We start from the raw sequence: 20,368 nt of genomic DNA, 5'->3' as shown, positions 1-20,368 counted from the left end.
CGCTTGGCGAGGATTGGGCCTCAATCCCCTTTCCCTTGCCTTGGGAAGGTTGGACCTCGGTCTCCTTACCTTTGCTCTGGTGCCCAATCTTTAATTGCTTCACGCGCGGGGCTTCATCCCTCTCCTTAGAAGGTTGGGACTTTCCCCCATCTACGGTTTCCTTACCCTTAGGACTCCTCTTCCTCTTTGAATCAGTGCTCTCCGGCCGAGGAGGCAGAGCTGGTGGGGGAGAAGAAGGGAGTTTGGGGCGAGGGGATTGTGACTGTGACTTAGAGGAGGATGATCTAGTCTAGATAACCTAGGACGGAGGCGGTGGAGAAGGAGCATTGGGTGGTGGCATTACCTGCGTATCCTTCCCTGGTTGACCCTCGAGGAGTTCGAGCAGGGTGGTCGGGGGCTTTCTCTTGAGTCCCATCTCGGCTTGAGAAGATGTGCCTACTGATAACAATTCCGCCTCGGACAAGGCTGGGTCACCTATATCACCAGGGGGATCCTCGGATTGGTCGGCTAGGTCAAAAACCCCAAACCCTTCCTCGGGCTGATCTAACTCGCCTTCGTCCTCCGCTATTTGATGAGACGAGGAGGGGCCCACCAGTGGGATGCTCTTCGAGACAGATGGTACTTCGGAGATTAGAAATCCTGTCTCGACCACGGTAATTTTTGGAAGCCGAGGGTGGCTCTTGCTGATCACGTGCCTAACGTCGGCAAATGACTTTTGAACGGGAGGGTACCCTAATATTTTGTGAGCGGCTCGGACTTGACCATCTCCGTCATTTACGAAAACTGCCGCTTGTAGAATAGTCTCCAGGTCCACCCGGTTAACTAAGTAAAAATGCCGTTGATAAGCGTGTGGATCTGCAAAAGAAAAACACATATGCATGATTAGTTACCGAACCACATCAGATTAGAAATGGCGCAAAGGGTCAGCACCTTTCCATTCCCTATACCCCACCTGGTTTTCCTTCTACTATGGGGCACAGATTGCCATCATGCCATTCGCCGGAGACGATAAGGAAATCCTTATTTAATCCCTTGTTGGAATCAGGGAGGCATTGGATTAATTGAACCTCTCGTCCCTCGTCTTCATGTAGTAGGATTTCCCCTTCAAATTTTGGAGATTATAGCACCAGTTCACGTCATGGTGGGTTAGTCTTAACCCCATCTTTTCGTTTAAAGCGTCCACGCAACCCAAAATCCTAAACACGTTGCCGGCACACTGGGTGGGGGCTAATCGGAAGTGCCTGAGGTAACCCCTCGTTACCGGCCCCATCGGGATTCTCATACCCCCCTCTACAAAGGCGAGGACGGGAATTACTACCGCGCCCGTTTCCCTCTTATAGTGCCACTCCCCCATCTTACAATGCCTCAGACTTACGTTGGTAGGAATCCTGTAATCAACGATGAACTTATTCATCGCCTCTTCAGTATCGACTAATTTCCTCAATCTCAATTTAGCCATCTCTATGATTTACTAAACAAACCCAACCCGCGACGGGAGAAGAAAGGGAACCAAAGAAAAATAAACCTAGAAAAGAAAAAGCACGAGTTAATGGAGGTAGGGAACTTACATAAAAGAAGAAAGACGCTTCGAATAGGCTTTTTGTGCTGGAGATAGACTTGAGTTTGGGTGAAAGTTCAGATGAACTCAGAATATACGTGCTAGAACTCTTAAGTGCAAAACTGAAGAGACAGATCCGTTCCAAAAAATCTTTTATACTTTCTAGGGTAACTGCACCAATTTTCCCGCCCATAAAGACCAAGGGATCACCACCGTTCGATCTTCATCATGCCGTAGAACGTGGGAAACACAAAGCCGCCCGTATTTAATGAGGCCATGTTTCGCCTTCCAAGGGCTCTAGGAACGTGTCTCGGGCAGATGAAAAGTCTCGGGAACCGATAGGTGACAAGGATTGACCGGCATTGGCAGATATCTGATGTCATCAAAACCCTCCTATTCGTCCGAGAAGTCGGATAGCAGGATTTTGAGGGGTTATTGTGGGGCCAGGGAGCTTATGATCCGGCCCACGCTCTATCCGGGCTCAGGGCCCATGCCGAGGAGGTCGTGTGCCGAGGACGAAAGATCAAAGGCCGAGGTGTCAGGGGGAACAGTTGAGGACGACCCTATCCTCGGCACCCCAGGACTTTAATGGGAAGAGCAACGTCTCGATGAAGGCTATCCCCGAACAGCCCCCCTAAAGGGGATGTGAGTGGAGTGGGGCCCACGTGGAGGTACGGTGCAAAATTGGATCAAGGAAAATACGTCCCCTTCGCATTAAATGCACTCGCCAGCATCCTGATCGTGTTAATGAGAAAAGACGCTTGGACGGTGTAACTTCGATCATCACAACTAATAGAAAGTAAGAGGGGACAGCTGATGGGACGGGTACAGAAGTAAGCACCTGCCTGACCAACAAGTGGAGGGCTAAGATCAACCAAGAAGGACTATATAATGTAAAAGTTAGTGCACCAAGGGGCTGGCTGAGAAAAATGGCAAAAAACCAGAGCCTCCTAGCCCGCCTCCAGGAGAAAGACTCCTAGGGCGGACACGATTTAACTATGTATGAACACCATGGAAAACCCACTGTCTTGTGACCAAGGCCTAGCCTTTCAAACCCACGCTCTACAAATGATATTGTTTGGGCCTTTTTACGTGCGAACCCAACACTGTTACGGGTCGTTCCAAGTCGTGTCCTTACAAATACTATTGATAGTCATTCTTATATTTTGTTAACTCTTTAAAAAGTCTTGTAAGAATATTATTAGTTATAAAATGCAAACTATCCATGTTTAGTTTTTCAATTTTTCTATTACTTCTTAATTTTTGTTATTGTCAAGCAATTTTTTTTATTTTATGATTCATTTATTTTAAACTCCTTGGTTTTTATAATCAATAACTCACTTTAATGAATATTTATGATGTAGTCTCACATTTGATTCTAAAATAAAACTCTCTTTAAAAATAAATAATTTAGGACACATGGCGAAAAAATAAACTCTAATTTGAAACTCTATTTTGAAATCCTAATTGAATATATATACATATATATATATATATATATATATATATATATAGAGAGAGAGAGAGAGAGAGAGAGAGAGAGAGAGAGAGAGAGAGAGAGAGAGAGAGAGATTTGAACATCTTCTAAAAAAAAGTATAATTTTAACTATATAATTGTGATAATTTTTAATTGCACTTGTATATATGCATAAAGCTACACATTAATATATACTAGCCTCAGAGGCTTTTCTATTTTTTTGGTAAAGATTAATAATTTGCATTTATTATAATTTGAGATTTCTACTTTTTCCAATCACAAAAAAATAAATAAATAAATACGTAGGGTGAGTTTTGTAGATTTGAGGAGTTTTAAAACTAACAAAAGAGTTTTTCTATTTTGTAGGGAGTTAGAGGGTAGAAGTAGGAATTTAAATTAACGTAAAAGTAGGAGTTTATTAGAAGTAAGAAGGTATTTCAACGTAGAAGTATGAATTTATTATTTTTGTCAATTTACTATTTTAACCCCATTTTTAAGTTTTAGGTAGGGGTATTTTTGACAGTAAAAAAAGCAATAACTAATTTTCTTTTGTTAATTTATTATTTTAACCCCATTTTTAAGTTGTTGGTTAATTAATTTAGAGATATTTTTGACAGGAAAAAAAATAATAACTAACTTTCTGAATCCTCTTAATATATACAGAAGATAATAAGAGATCAGTGTTCAATCCCCACCTATATTAAAAATCGATTGGTATCTTGATTTGATAATAAATTAAAACTCTTTAAAATATATATACACACATGCTCGTGTATATGTATTTATTGTGTAAGTGTATATACATGAGTTCTAAACTAATTTTTAAAAAAACTTTGTAATTCAATGGGCACTCCCGTGTTTCAAATTTTCTCTCTCTCCCCAATAATGGAATAATAAAAAAAAAAAAAGAAACAAACTGACCTCTATTTGATCTCCATTAAAAAAGAAAAAAGAAAAAAAAGGGTTGAAAACCCGAAGGATGATGAGACCCTATTAGCTACAGTATTAGTATTACCCAAAAGCTGCACCAAAATTTTGGGTGTGCAAGCCAAAAACAAAAAAAGGCAGAGAAAAAAGAAAAGCTGTTGAGTGAGTATATGTATAAGCCCAGCCAACCATAAGAAACCCCCGAAAAAGACCACGGCCACCCACTCTTATACTTTCCATTTCTTCCCACCACTCCTCTTTCTCATTCAATTCTCTCACAAACCATACAAAAATACTGGACGAAAACTACCGAGCAATCAGCTGCTTTTTTTTCTTCTCAAATTCCCGATGGGGTTGTTGAAGAAAATAGCGGGCTTCTTAGGGTTCTCTAAAGACGACAATCACGAATCCAAAGACGAAGACGACGATAACAACAACATCAACAGCAACAACAACAATTCCGAAGCTCAGACCCATAGCAATAGTAATCGGTCTTCTGCCCATTTCCAAGAAACGGGTCTTCCTCGTAGAGGCTTCAGTGTTCCCGTCCAGGTCTCGCTCGAGCGACCCCATCTTGGACCTCTTCTCTCTCCTTGTATTCCCCCTGACGCCGCTGTTCAGGTCTTTTCTTCTTTCATCTTTCTCCACCCCCCCATGTATTCAATTTCAATTTTGTGGTGTTTGCTTCTCCGTGATGATTGCTTTTTATCATCGGGTCAAGATACCAATTGGGTTTTTGTGTAATTGGGATTTGAACCCCGAATCTCTCTTATTTGACGAAAAGAGACTTTATCTAAGTGGAAAAAACCCACTATTGAGATTGTATATTTATTTGAAGTAATTTTAGTTTAATGGGGTTTTTTGTTTTTTTAGTTGCCATAAAGGAGAGAGCTTTTAACCAATTTTTAAGGAAAGTTATCAAGGTGGCACCCTATATGAGGACATTTCAAATGACAGATAGAATTAACGTTTTGATAGGTAAGATCTTTTTTTTTTTTGATAAGGTGATAGGTAAGATCTATGGTTGAGATGGATCACTGATTTAAGGGGAATTGAAGATGGGTTTGTTTAGAAGCTAGTGACTCATAGGATTAAGAGCATGATCAATGAAGTGGAGAAGCGCATCAAGGGTATTGTGTGATAGTGATTGTAAAATAGTACATATTAAGTGAAAGGAATTTTTTTACAAGATTGCTATAAAACCAGCTATGCTCAATGGTACTGAATTTTGGGATGTTAAAAAGCAACATATTTATAAAATGACTATAGTTAAGTGGAAATATAGTCAACATATTTTGTGATGGATAACTGGAAATACACTGAAATGATTCAAAATGACTAAATCCCCTAAAAAATGGGGCTAGTCCTTATTGATGAAAAGATGAGCGTGAAATAGCTTTCTAGAGCTGAGATTTAGCAACGCATTCTAGTTATAGATCATTGGTATTGACTGGCAATGAGAAAAATAAATGCAATAGCTAAACGATGATGAGATAGAGTTGCTTGAGATGGTTTGATAGTGTTTAGAGGAGAGTGAGTAATGCACCAATTAGAAAGGATGACTTGGTTCGAGTTGAGGGAATGAAAATTACATGTTAATTAGGGAAGTAATAGAGAGTATGACTTCTAATAGAATAGAATGGCGGAAAATATTACATGTGACCGGCCCTAAGTAGTCTATTGAGGATACATAGGCAACCCTAAAAATTTTTAGACTAAGGCTTGATTGTTGTTATAATTGTGTTAAGGTAGAGCAAGTTTTAGACCCTTCTTCAAATGGTGTTGCAACCAACTATTTTTGATTGTTCTTATGGTCTTCAATTGATAACTGCTTCTTTTTAACTTCATCCTGCATGAGACTTGTGTGCCTTGTAGTTTTTGACCTTGTTTCTATAATTACTATTTAATGTGTTGTAGGCTGTCAAATGGTTTATACGCTCCTCTGTAGAATTCAGTGACCCCTACTGCAATGTTTTTGTGGTTCTTTAGAATTAAGTCTCCATCTCGAATGACCACCTCATGTATATGTTGCAGTTTTCTTTCTTTATAACTTGCCCTTCCTCTACATGAAGTCACAACTTACCAAACATCTCTGTAGTGCCTGCTCTAATTTTGTTGTGCGATTTTTCTTATTTTGCACAACATGCATTAGCACTTGGTGGAAATCATCTGATGTTTCTTTATAAATGAGATATCAGCCTTGGATAGTTCAAGGGACAAAAGTTATCTATTGGACTGTGAATTGCATTTTTTTCATTTATCTACTGTTAAAAATCTAAATTAGGAAAATTTTTCAATGAAAAAAAGTTGACTTTAATGAATTAGAAGTGACACAACCATAATTTATGATGAGCCATTCTTGGTCCTTTTTGATTTCAAATCTTGAGTAGTTGAAGATTAGGGGTGTCCAATTGAATAGTGTGTTGACATGTGGTACTTCATAAAGGTAATGACATGCCATAGTATAAATATAGTGACAAACATGCATGAGGTAGGTGTTGCCAGGTTGTGGGAGGTGGACCTGTAGGTTTTGCGAGATACACATTTATTCTTTGAGCCATAGGGCTATGTGGTGGTGAGTGGTTACTTATTTAAAGGTGTATCTGTCAACATTGAGAAACCTATAGGGAGGTAATAATCACAGTGATCAAGCCAAAGACACTTGGCAGCACTATACTATGGTGGATACATGACACAGAGTGCGGTGGAAGCTAAATATTTCTAAAGTTAGCATTTGGATTAAGCTGTCTATTATGACCATGAAGGCTATTGGGGGACAGGTTTGAGGCAATTTATCATGAGAAAGTCAATCTGACATTCTGCCTACAAGGCTTCATTACCTACATATTTTAGTAAATTTTTTATTTTTTATTTTTTATTTTTTTTATGTATGGCTAAGTGGAGGTGAGGTCGTGGGTTCAAGACTCATTGGGTGTAGAACAAAAATTGGCTACAAACTTAGTTGTAGCCTAAGGCTACAACTTCCTTTAAAAAAAAAATTAACATTGCTACATATTTGAAAATCTAACATTTGGATTGCATGTTCTTTACATTCTTAACACACATGTCAAATTTTGTGACAATTAGATGTTATTTACTTTATGATCTATAAACTTATTTTTAATGCATAATTTTAGACTACAAAAACTTGCAATTTAAATAATAGATTGATGATATAACTATCGATCTTTATCTATCGATCTATAAACTTATGTTTTCCCTTAGTTTATCTTTCTGATTTCCTTATCTTTGGTTTTGTTGTTTGGTTTTTCTGTTTCTTGTTGTTCATCATCATGAACTACTTGTACTTTTATTTTTCCTCATTTATATCATTTCTCTGATTACTTATCAAAAAAAAAAATCGATCTTTGTTCTTCTAGAAATTTTGTAAGCATGGAAGATATAAGAAGATAATGTAATCCAATGGTGGAGTTGTCAAAATTTACATCTAATAAAAAGATATTTAGTGAAGTTGTAGCCTTAGGCTACAATCAAGTTTGTAGCCAAACTCTGTCTTTGGGTGCATGTGTAAACATTGATGAAAAAAAAAGTATAATGTGTTATGCATCATGATTAAATGCCTTTCTTTAGCTAATTTGTCTGAGCTCTTTAGTGCCTTTGGCTCTTGTAGCTTAACCCTTTATTTTTAGATCCAATCATATTTCTTACTTAGTCTTGTTGTGAAGATTGAAAGCTTGCACTATGATTGTAGTTGCATATTCATTTCATTTGTGCATCAGTGCATGTGCAGTCTTGATCACTTGGAAACTTGGATCAAAGGTGTATTTTTGGTTATTTTTTAAATAAACCAACACAAGTTTAGAATTCTTTGGAGATGAACAACCATGGCCTCTTCAAGCTACCTCATCTCTATTGGTTGGTAGTTAATACTTGTGAAGCAATGGATGTTAGTTTTTTCATAATTATATTTAACTCGGTAGCAATTGCTATGAGGGTTAGAACAACAATCAGGACAATGAGGAGGTAGATGGCATTTAGCTTTAGTGAGGTTTGTCAATGCTGAGTCTGCCACATGAGCTACCCTTTTTTGTCATTTGGGAGCAAGTACTTCTTCATTATTTATGCCAGATGATGCTTTGCGCTTACTGCTTATATTAACATTTTTAATTTCAATATCTGTCTCCTTTTGTTTGTAATCTTCTTAGGCCAACTTCTTGCTGCCGCTGATTTATTTTTTGCCTCTGACTTTCTACTTATTTTATATGCCCTTAATATAATCCCGGTTCATTGGTTAATTCAAAAAATGGATTTATAAGTTTTTATGGTTGACCTTACTGGAAATACTTGTCTCATGCTATATATCAAAGCAATTTTTGGAGAAGATGGAACACAGACTGTCTAGTTGGAAGAAGCTATATTGTCAGAGGGTGGGAGGATAACTTTATTAAAAAGTATGCTTTTGAGTTTACCAACATATTTTCTCTCTATTTTGACTATTCCCACTAGTGTGATGAACGGGTTAGAGAGATTACGAGCAGCTTTTTGTGTGGTGCCTCTGATGAGGAATTCAAGTTCTCCTTGGTGGCATGGGAAGCAGTTTGTTTTGCCATTGGTACAGGCGGTTTGGGGATTCGAAAAATAGGAAGTTTTAGTAAAGTTTTATTGGGGAAATGGTTATGATGATTTCAGAATGAGGCCACACATTTATGGAGACGGATTCTCGCTATGAAGTATGAGGAGGAATGAGGCGGTTGGACTTTGCAACCAGTTTTTTTTTTGGGGGGGGGGATGGTCACGGTGTAGTCTATGGAGGAGCATTAGGGCAGGATGGGACAATTTTCTTCAGTTTGTGTTTTCTGAGTTGCGGGCAAGCACTCGAGTAAGGTCTTGGCATACTCTTTGGATTGGGAATTCTTCTCTAAAGGAGTCACATCATGATTTATACTCCTGCTCATTTGATAAGATTACCTTAGTTAGATGGGGTGGGGAGGAGCTGGAACATGAGATTTTATAGAGTTTCATGATTGGGAATTGGATTCATTGAATTATTTTCTAGATCTTATGTATTCTGATATCCCTAGGAGGCTTTTATTACGAGGCTATCCAAGGTACAAAGGCTGAAGAGTATTTGGTGTGTTAAGGCCCCAAAGAGGGTTTTGTTCTTAATTTGGACAGCAGCATGGGCGAAGATTTTTAGATTTTACTTATCAAGCGAGGTTTCTCTTTAGTTGGTTGATGTTGCACGTAGTGGTGTAATGAGGAGAAATTGGGTCAGTAAGCGAAATTAGACATCTAGAACATTGTTACCAGAATGTAAATAACCAAACTTCTTGCTTTCAGAACTAATGAACAGCTGTGGTACTTCACATAAGAAAATTAAAGTTTGCATGTATATCATCCCATAACAAAGAAAATGAATGGGAAAAATTATTTTTTCATTTTGTGTGTAACTTTATGCAACTTGAGAACTAAGGACAGAAAAATTTCCTACCCTGTCAAGTCCCTGGTCTGACCTGCCCCTAATAAGATAGATTTCCTTTCCTTGGGGGGGTGGTGGGGGCAGGGACAAGTCTTCGTCTTGGTCTCTCTGCCACATCCCCATCCCCTGACCTGACAATATAAATATTCTTGTTTACCTTTATGGTTTTTATTTTTTATTCTTCATTCTCCCTGTCTCAGCTTGTAGCTGCCATCCCCCAGAAAGTAAGTCTTCATCCCTTGTTGCTGTTGATCTCAGCTACTCTCTATCCCTCTTGTCTACCTCCCTTGTTTCCAGCTTATGACTGTCTTCCTCAAACCCTTTCTACTCTTAGCAAACTCACTCCCTCACAATTTCTTTTACTCTATGGCGGTTGCCCTTGCAAGTTCTCACAACTTTCCCCAAGGTTCATTCTCTATATATTTTCTCTAAACTAGACTAAATTTTATGATGGATTGGATTGGTCTTTGATGACCAGATTGAGTGTCCGTTTGGGAACTACTTATCTAGCTTTTTGCTAAAAGTATGCTAAAGTATATTTGTACCTTGAAAAAGTGAGAAAATGCGGGAAAAAATGAGGTTTTAAAAAGCTGTAAATAAAAGTTAAAAGTTAAAAGCTAAAAATTGAGCTTATAAGCTGATGCCAAACAGACACTAAGTGGGCATGGGATCTGGACTCTCACTAAGCATTTTTTTTACTTTTTTTTTAGGGAGAGAGTGTGTGTTTTTTGGGGGGGGGGGGGGGGTGGGGTTTCGGTTGGGGGGATGGTATTTCTAGATGAAGTATAGATAGGGATTAGGTGTCCCATACCAAAACTTCTCTATTGCCATCCCTATAAAAACATGCTTTGATTGCCCTCTTAAAGCTCCAGAGATAAAGAAAAAATATATATAAGCTTTTGCATTGACTGAGCACATGGAGAAGCGATGCCTTACAACTTGACTGAGCACATTTTCTTCAGTTTTATTGATGAAACAACCGTAGGAATGGATCTAGTGACAGTTGTGTTTTTATATTTACACTATTTGATATGTTTCTGCATCAAATCTTGTGAATTGTTGGATGAAGACCAGTTCAAAGCTGCCCATAGTTGTTTTATTCAGCCAAAAGAAATTTATTACAGAATGTGATACAAGGCAAGGAAATAAAGTACATATATTTGTTGGGTGTGACTAACTAAACTAATTGTGAGTTTATAGACACTCTATTGGACACACAGGTGCGTCTTTGGAGCTATGGCTTTAGCTTGTGAGAGATGTTCTTTACTTTGAAATTTGGTTAATGAAGGCTTTGTTGTTCTGGAAGCGCTCTTTCTGATTGTAGAGATAAATATGAATATATATTTAACATGCCCAAAATAATATGATTTTGTTAATGCTGGGATGCTGATTCTGATATTTTTTAATTTGCTGCCCATCAACTAATAAAGGAAAAAGAAAAAACATTAAAAAAAAATGATTTCGTTTTTTTTTTTTGGTGTGGCTATTTACATCAGTAATGTTGTGTTAAGTTTATACTCATGAGATGGGATCTTTTGCTTGTTCAGAGCATGTATTTAGAAGAATGGGCGATCTTGAAAATACCAAATTGGTTTCTCTCCTGTTTAGTGGACTTCCTATTTTCTCTTTAATTATAGGACGAAGTTTTATTGTCATCATTTAATTAGAATGGGTGTAGGATATGAACAATATGCAAGAAAGATCTCATACATACTTTGGCACAGATGAGAGTTCTTGTCTAAACCAACCTTCATTATCCTAATTTCCTGGATATGCAGTTTATTAGTGACCTTATGCTTCACTCCCATCGGATGGCTGCATCCATGCAGAGAATGTCAGTTAGTTTGGGGTGACATTGAGGCCTCAAAAATTTACTGGGGGACAAGTTCTGATGCAAGTTCTTTGCTTTCTAAATTGGTTTAAGTTATATATATTAAATGCTATTTGTTGTGATGAAACTCCAAACTCATAGTATTTCACTATTTCCCTTTGGCTGCTTTTATTTCATTGTTCTGGTTGCAGTGTATATATCATTGACACTTCTTGTTGACACCCGTTGTCAATATTGACTAAAATACTTGCCATGTATTTCCCAAACTTGGATATGTTGGTCTAGGAAGTCGACAGAAGTTTTGGATTCCCATAATAGTTCCTTCCTTCCTTCCATTAGTGATCAGGATGCATTTATATTGCTAATGATTAGTAAAATAAAACTTTATATAGAAGTCAAGGACATGCTAGGCACACAGCAATACACTGCCTTCCTCCTCTGTCCTGTTAGCAGTTGATTCTTGTTAATTGACATTCCTTGTCCTCTGTCTATGAGCATATTTGTCAGAATTGCGACAGAAGTTGTGTTTTAAATCATTTTTCTTCAATGATACTTTTTGGTCTCATCAAGTAGTTAAATTTTTGGTTTCATTTTGTCTATGTTCAGGGTCTGAGATGGTATACCAAGGCTCTTAGGATAGATGAAGATGGAGATGTAGCAGATGAGTTCCTTGATGAGGTCCTGCTGGAGTCATCAACCTCTACAGAAGATCATCAAAGGTCATTTCCGAAGTTTGAAGTAAAGTACAGTACCAGGCCGGCTAAAGTGAAGAGCTTGCTCTTGGCTCCTGATGGGAAAATTCGACAGTGTGTGGAGCACCAAGGTAGATTGCAGTGGGTATAGAGGATCCTTAAAAAGAAAGTAATCAGAATTCTGGGTGGTAGGGTTTGTTAGTGAAAAAACACAAGTATGTTGTCGATTTGTTGATTTAGAAACATCTTTGATTGGTTGTCTGGTATGGACTCTGGAACCCTGCTGCAACCCCTTGTATCAATGTCTGTGTTGACATGCATCCATGGATTTTCTCATATGGTTCCTAATTGATCTGTAATTGTTGGCAACTGTTGCATCTGGCCATAAATGTAAAAGTTTAGTGTTTGACATCAGTGGTGTCTATTTGTATACACAGAAAATGCAATTTGATGAATTTTAAACGCTTGGCTTTGGTTCAAATGCAATGGTAGTAATTGCTTGAGTGATAGAAGTACATGGCTGAATTCAATACATTGTTAATATTGCTGCAACTTGCATGACTCCAAGGACCAAGGCTTCCAGTTGAGCATCAATACCATCAAGGAAGGTTCTAATTAAGTTGATTCCTTACAAGAAATTAATGATTTCTTTAAAACTAAGTTAATTAAATCTAGTGAGCTAGAGATTGAGTATTTTTTTTCCCAAAAATATTTTAATGCCTAAGCTTACCCGGAAAATGACTTGAGATTGTGGGTGCCCGACCTTTGGTAGGAAGTTGCTATAATAATAGCATGGTGCAAAATCGTGCAAACGTGAGGTGGTGACTGGTGAGGCAAGCATCCAATAATGTAGTCGATATTGCTACTACTACTCATGTTATTATCTCAATCACAAACAGTACTATGTGTTTGCCATTAACGTACACCACCATTCTTTACCACCATCACCACTATATATATTTATATATATACCCCTGAATTTTAACAAGAGTAAACTTGTGATTTGAACAATTAATATATTGCACTTTAGTTTTGTAACAAATTAAACCTCTTAGTAATATTTTCCATTAAAGACTAACTCATTTAAAGACATGATGTACACATAATTTAGATTTTTTTTTTTTTTTTGATTAGTGTACACACAATTTAATTCACATCATCGATAATTTTGAAATAACATCATTATCATGTACAGATTATGTAATTAAATCTATGAATCTAACAGAGTAATAACAAAAAGGTCTAATTTGTTAGAAAATAAATGTTCAACCAAATTCACGGGTCAAAGTTCAAGAGTGGTATTCATAAAACTTATATTATAATTTCTTAATTGTTAAACATAATTATTCAAACAGTGTAAATTTTAAATTAAAGGAATTAAAAATTTGTCATCATTTTTAATTTTTTAATTTTTTAATTTTATATATAGTGGTAATAGTACAATTACAAGCTGAAAGAGTCATTTGGAAATTGCAAAGGCAAACAAAGTTTTTACCAATTTACGACCACAATTATAAGCTACAGCCTACAGCCCCGAATTATCAATATTTACGTAATATAAAACATTTAATGCATTTTTATGTAAGTCTTTATATAGTACTTTGTTTGTTTGTTTATTTTTATTTTTATTTTAAAATAAAGGGGGATTATTCTTCTTAGAACAAAATTTGGTTACAATTTTTGTTTTTTTGGGATAAAATTTGGTAACAAACTTTTTTTTTTTTTTAGAACAATCCTCTTTTAGTTTGGTTAAAATTTGGTTACAAACTTGATTGTAGTCAATGATTATAACTCCGACTAAAACAATTAATATGACTACATATTTTTTATATTTTTGAAAATATAATCATTGGATTGTATGTTATTTATATTCTTAACAGGTGTATCAAAGTTCGTACCAATTAGATGTTATATACTATTCAATTCACAAACTTATTCTATGCATAATTTTAGACTATAAAATCTTGAAATTTAAACATTTGATTAATAACATAGCTATTAATTTTTGATTTTTTTGAAATTTTGCAAGTATGAAAGATATAAGAAGAAAATATTATCTAATTGTAAATTTGTCAAAATTAACATCCAATAAAAAAATATTGAGTGGAGTTGTAGCCATTAGATATAATCAAGTTTTTAGCCATACTTTGTACTTCTTCTTATATAATATATATAAAAGAAAGCAAAAAGATGTCATTTAGTTACAAGAATTTGGTGACTTTATATAGTAGTTGATATCCATGTTATACTATGCCACTTCAAAAAATAAAGATGACACTCTCACTCAGTAAACACAATGCTAAAACTACACACACACAGAGATGATTATTATTTTTTGATAAACCACAGAGATTAAAAAGGCTATGCAAAATTTAACAGTAAGTTCTCACTTACACCATTGATTAATAGTTAATACTTGTGTCCAGGACGGTACCCTCCTAGTGGATATGCTGGAATGGTACCCCCACACAAAGGAGGTCCCTTTCCAATAGGCTGATGCAACTCCTTTTTTGCTTGTGCTGATGCCTCCTTGCCTTTTCTACGCTTCTCGGCCTTCTTTTTGTCAACCTCATAAAAAATTGAGCCTAAGATTAAGATGCTAGTATATAATTCATAATCATGCTTCATGGTTCTGATTATTAATCAATTGCTGGTTAAACATAAAATATAACTCAGCTCACAATTCCTGCTCATAACATATTGAACACAAGACCTACATATAATAACACTAGGTATCCATTTGGTTGTGCTTTAGGAGCTCTAAAGCTCTTCTAAAAAAAAGTGATGCAGTGGAAGCCCGATGAAAACTGAGAATATTAAGAATAAAGCTTAAATTTGAAAACTTTTCTATATATATATATTTCAGGTTCATATATCATTTTTTTTTAATTTAGAACTTTATAAATACTATTCACTGTATATGACATGGCTTCACTATATATAATTTATCAAATAATTTACACACTAAAAAACTTTTTAACTAAAATTCAATATTACACAAACTTTACTATTATGTAATATGTAGTTAAAACTCCTCCTACAATATCAAATGCGTGGGCACAAATTAAGCATATTATATATACTTAAATATATGGTTAATATCCTTTCTTTTCTTGCAAAGAAAATGTTAAGATCCAAAATAACTCGGTAAAGACCTTTACACCTATTTAATTTAATTTGTAGGTCTTATCTAAAATTGAGAGGGAACCTTTTCATCTACTTTGGCTTTCTAGATGGCTACTCGTTCCTTGACAGAACTGGCCATGTTTCTGAGCTTCTCCTTCACAGATTGCATCTCTCTCTCTCTCTCTCTTATTACAAACTCAGCAAGACAAGTACTGTTTTAATTTGATATATGAACGAAAAGGCTCTTACAAGTATATATGAACTTTAACTATATATATATGTTAGTACTGTATATCTGATATGCGAAAAAGACGACCGACAAGTCAGTAGTCTACGTGTCGAAGAGGCAGGTTATTGTGTGTTTGATAGAACATTTATATTTGTGATATATGCTTATCACAAAGACAAATGGAAATTAATGCTTTACTAGAGCATGCAAATTCTGTGTGTTCAATATATATATACATGGCCCCATATATATATTCCGAAATGATTAATGAAAAAGGAGATTTTGTAATATATCTACGTACAAAGTGGGATAGGCTAGCTAGAATATCTCCATGTAACCATGTTGGTTCGCGATTATATTCATTCCATATAAACCATGTTGCAAGTAAAGTGAATGTTAGAATGTTGAATTTATTTGAGATATCATGGCTCAATATGTTCTAACCGTATCATGGTCACTCTGAGATCTATGTACTTATGAAATAAGTAAACTAATTCTAGGGTTAGTCAAGAGTATAGAATAAGGTTCTCTAGTATATCCATGGTTGTTACATTGGATTCATTTGAAACTCAATTCAACATATGAAGTTTCAGTTTTTTGTGGGTTTTGGTTTGGATTGTTGGTTTTCGGTTTGTTGTGGGGTGGTCGGTGGCGGATTGTCACAAAGCCACAGAGAAGAGATGTGATGAATATTTTGTGGGTTTGAAATGTTTGTGAATTTGTTGATGCCTATGGTCTGTGGTTGCTGGTTCTGGGTTTGTGGGTTGATGGTGTTTGTGGGTTTTGTTGATGCCATTGTTTGGCTGGATTTGTGGGTTTTGCTGATGCCATTGTTTTGCTAGTTTTGTGGGTTTTACTTGTGGATGTTTTGCTAGGTTTGTGGGTTTTGTTGGGTTTGTGGGTTTTGCTTGTGGTCGGTGGTCAATGGGTTTCTGAGATTTGCTGGGTCAATGGTCAAGCTTTTTTTTAGTCATTTTTTTCAATTTTTCTTCTTCTTCTTCTTAGAATTAGAGAAAGGGAAGAGAGAGACTTAGGGAGAGGTATGAAAAAGAGGAGATATGTAACGGACGTTACAAACCATTTGAGGATAAAGACTGAAATGGTTAGTTTTTAAACATTTTGGACTTGATTGATATTACCCAAAACCTCAGGGTATGTTTGTAAAATTTATCCATATATATATATTCGTAGGTCTAGGAATTTGGGTGCTTTCTAGGTTCGTCCATGAATACACAAACATACCCCTTCAGGAGAGTATGTTTGTGAAATTTATATATATATATATATATATATATATATATATATATATATATAGGCCTAGGAATTTGGGCCCCTTCTAGGTTCATCCATGAATACACTAACTTTTGAGGATGAGCTTAAATATTTTAGCTAGAACAGAACGGAATGACATTTAAAACTTAGGTATTATCAACGAAGGTAGCCAAAAAAAATAAAAATATGGAAAGAAGTGACTAAGAGCATCCACAGTAGTGGAGCTAAATTTTTAGCAATTTAGTTCCACCAAAAGCTACTTTATCTATTTTACCTACACACATGCTGCAGCAGTGGATCTATTTTAGCTTTCAACAAAATAAAATAATATAATCATCACAATAAAATAATATTTCTACTACAATAAAATAATACATCCAAAAAAAAAAAAAAAAACCCACAAATGGATCATCACCACATTTCACAACCACCGCCGGCCAAGAACAACCACCCACAAAAACCTTTTAGCCAGCCACATCCACCTCCACCACCACTCCACTAGCAACAACCTCTATGTGACAACCACAACCCACAGCAAGAAAAATAAAATAAAAATCAAACCACCACCAACACAGCCACAACCATAGCCCAACACAGGCCACGACAACCACAGCCACAACTACCAAACCACCACCAACACAGCCAACAAACCGCCATTTCAACCACAATCCACGGTCACAACCAAACCCACAAAAAAAAAAAAAAAATCAAACACCAAAAAACCCATGCGAAGAAGAACCAAAAACACCAGCCAAAAAAAAAAATATATATATATATATATATATCGGAAACCCACAAACCCAGCAATCCAAAACCTATGAACACATATCGGAGAATCAACCCTGTGTCGATGCTACCCACGTTGTCAACATCCTCGCCGTGCTTTAGTTTCCGTTTACGCTTCAATCTCATCGCTCTACCCGTACATCTCTCTTTCGGCTTGGGACTTGGGGCTTGGGATGGCGAGCTGGGTCGGCGAAAGGGGTGGGTCGGAGCTTGATCGAGAGAGAGAAGACCAGTCATCGCCATCACCATCGCCATCGCCATCGCCGATCACGCCATCACCATTTTCGTTTACGCCATCGCCGATCACGCAAAAAGAACAAAGAAAAGATATCGAAAAGATAGAGAAGGAAGAGAGTGGGCTGAGACTTGAGTCTGACGAAAAGAAAGAGACGGAAGAGAGAGAGAAAAAGATAGATTATTTTAATGGAAAGAGAGAGAAAAGTTAAATAAAATAGTATTATTTTTTTTTAGCTTTGTGCTACAGTGCACATCTATAGATAGATGTGCACTGTAGCTGAACATCTAAAATTTTTGCTTTTGCCTCCACTGCTGCAGTGTAGTTTTTAGGGGTAGTGGAGCTAAAATATACCAATATGCCTATATAGCACCACTGCTGTGAATGCTCTAATGATTAATTGAAGTACGAACATAGGCTTTTGGGAAGAATGGAAGGCAAAGAAAATGCCACGTATCACCTATGTAATAATTGATTAATGAATTAACAAATCCACATGTAAGTGGTTAGAAAATATTTTTTGAAAGGAGTGGTTAGATAATTAACACAAGGGCCCCACGCCTAGATGTATTATACATTTTTTGCTAATTCGATATATTATACAATATACATATGTAGCTATGAGAAATCAACTCAGTTCATTCCATCTATAAAAAATTTCAAACCCTTCATTTTTTTTTTTCAAAAATTTCCCCTTTCTCTTAATCTTCCTTCAACCACTTGTTTAGATGGATGTTCGTTTTGTTAGGACATATGTATTTCACTTGTTAGGAATATATGTCACTACTTTATGTAATTGACTTATCTTTTGACAAAACGCATTTTACTTGTATTTGGGTAGATTTAGGATGTGTTTAAATACTTCAAGAAACCATGTTTCAAGATCAAGTGTTGAAGCCTTTAAGTCTGTCCAAGAAAACAAGCTGATAGTGCAAATTCATTAAAGCTCGACAGTTGGCTCGACATCTGCGTCTATCGAGCTTAAGAAAGTTGTTCAAAGCCCGGTGTGCTCGACAGCTGCTCGACACCTTCTATCTGTTGAGGTTTAAGAATTTCAGAATTCTGATATGATTTTCTTGGGATCCGTGAATATGTCTTTGAGTTTTCTTTTCTCCTAACCCTAGACATATAAAAGGATTGTTTTAAGGGTTGTCAAACAGTTCACAAGTTGCACAAGTATTGAGCAAACTCTGTTCAAGCAAATTGTGACCGGAGACAAAGTTCTTGCCCTAGTTCATATCTTTCTCTTGAAAAAGTTGCTGTGTATGTGCACCGTAGGGTTTTGTGACCAAGCATCTTCTTGATCTTCATCGTGTGGATGAATTGAAGAACTTTGCAACCAACAATCTTCTTAGTTGGTGATTGAAGTCGCGTACTGGGATCTGCGCAATTGGTTAGTCACGTACTTAGGAGTCGTGCATTAGAAAGGAAAACTGTCACTACCGAACAGGTCCAATTGGGTATTGAGGTAAGGGTTCAACTTTAGGTTGGTAAGGTACTCGGGATTCCTTTACTTGTAACCGCTTGTTGTGATAATAGTGAAGTTTCGGGAGTGGTGACCTGGAAATCACCCGGTGGGGTTTTTGCCGTTATGTTTTCCTCATTCGTAAACAAATCACCGTATTATTTATTTTCTGCTGCATAAGTTTATCGGTGATTTGTTTGTGCTACCACGCGTTTGCATGATAAATTGATTAGTTAATAACTTGACTAATTAATTAATTAATTTCTATCATAAGGGGTCATTCAGTTTGTGGCCTATCACATTTTCTTTAATCCAATTTGTGATTTGTAAAAACAAGTAGATCTATTATCCGTCCCACCCAAAGAAAACCCGATGAATGAAATGAGCAAAAACGCGAATCTATTATCTGTCCCACCCAACAAATACCCAGTGAATGAAAGTGGGCTCATAAGCTTAGTAGAGTATAAGAGTAGAGAAAAAGAAGAAGAAATGTACAGAAATATCTGACAACAGAAGCAGAAGAAAAGAAAGAGCGGAAAAACCCTAAAAACCTAAGGTATTTTTGTCTCTTATTGTTCATATTCTTAGAGATTGCTCATCATTTCTTTGGGTTTCAAGTTTTGATTCTTAGAGATTGCTCATCGTTTCTTAGGGTTTCAAGTTTTGTAATGCTTTCTAACAAGAAACGAAAAAATCCACTCTGTATTGCTAGCTTTTTCGTTGTTCTTAGTTTGTTATTTAAATAATTTGCAATTTATTAATTTGTTAATAATACTAAAAAATTGCATAATAATTGCAGGTTTTGTTTCGCAATGTCTCCTCCAAAAGTTAAGGATATTTACTCGGAATTACTAAATGTAGTATTTGGATTTCTATTCAACTCGGGAATATTTGATCTTACTTATTTTAAAGGAGGGGCAGATACTGCTTCAAATTCCGTTGGTCGCCAGCTTGATAAGACAACTAGAGGCATTCCTGGAAGTGTTGATGGGTTTGTTGCATTTAAAGGTTCTAGACTTCTTGGAGAATCTGATAATGCTGAGTTAGAATTTGGTAAAAATGCTAAATCTGCTGAGTTAGGGTTTGTTGCCACACAAGGACCTAATTTCTTATTCTGTGGCTGTTCTAAAGTTGACGCAGAGGAGTCAGAGGTTGCTGAAACTTTGGCAATCTGGAATGCAGTATTGACTACAATCAAACTGAAAAGTAACTATTGATATGATAGCTTGGTACTGGTTGGAGATTATAAAGATGCTATTGTTTGGTTGAACGAGAAGAACGAATGCCAGAAGAACAAATGCCTTGCTTCGTTACGATATTTTTATAACGG

At 36.3% G+C, this 20,368-nt stretch overlaps 1 protein-coding gene across 1 annotated transcript; it reads left to right on the top strand.

The window, feature by feature from the left end:
- The first annotated feature begins 4,031 nt into the window (after positions 1-4,031).
- LOC126708888 (uncharacterized) lies at positions 4,032-12,406 on the top strand. The gene is made up of 2 exons (XM_050408883.1): positions 4,032-4,583; positions 11,840-12,406. The coding sequence occupies exons 1-2, from the start codon at positions 4,311-4,313 to the stop codon at positions 12,074-12,076; spliced, it is 510 nt and encodes a 169-aa protein (XP_050264840.1). The 5' UTR covers positions 4,032-4,310; the 3' UTR covers positions 12,077-12,406.
- The last annotated feature ends 7,962 nt before the right edge of the window (positions 12,407-20,368 follow it).

The sequence above is a fragment of the Quercus robur genome, chromosome 12 (genome assembly GCF_932294415.1).
Source record: "Quercus robur chromosome 12, dhQueRobu3.1, whole genome shotgun sequence".
In the NCBI taxonomy this organism is placed as follows: Eukaryota; Viridiplantae; Streptophyta; class Magnoliopsida; order Fagales; family Fagaceae; genus Quercus; species Quercus robur.
This window is presented reverse-complemented; position numbering and strand designations above follow the sequence as displayed.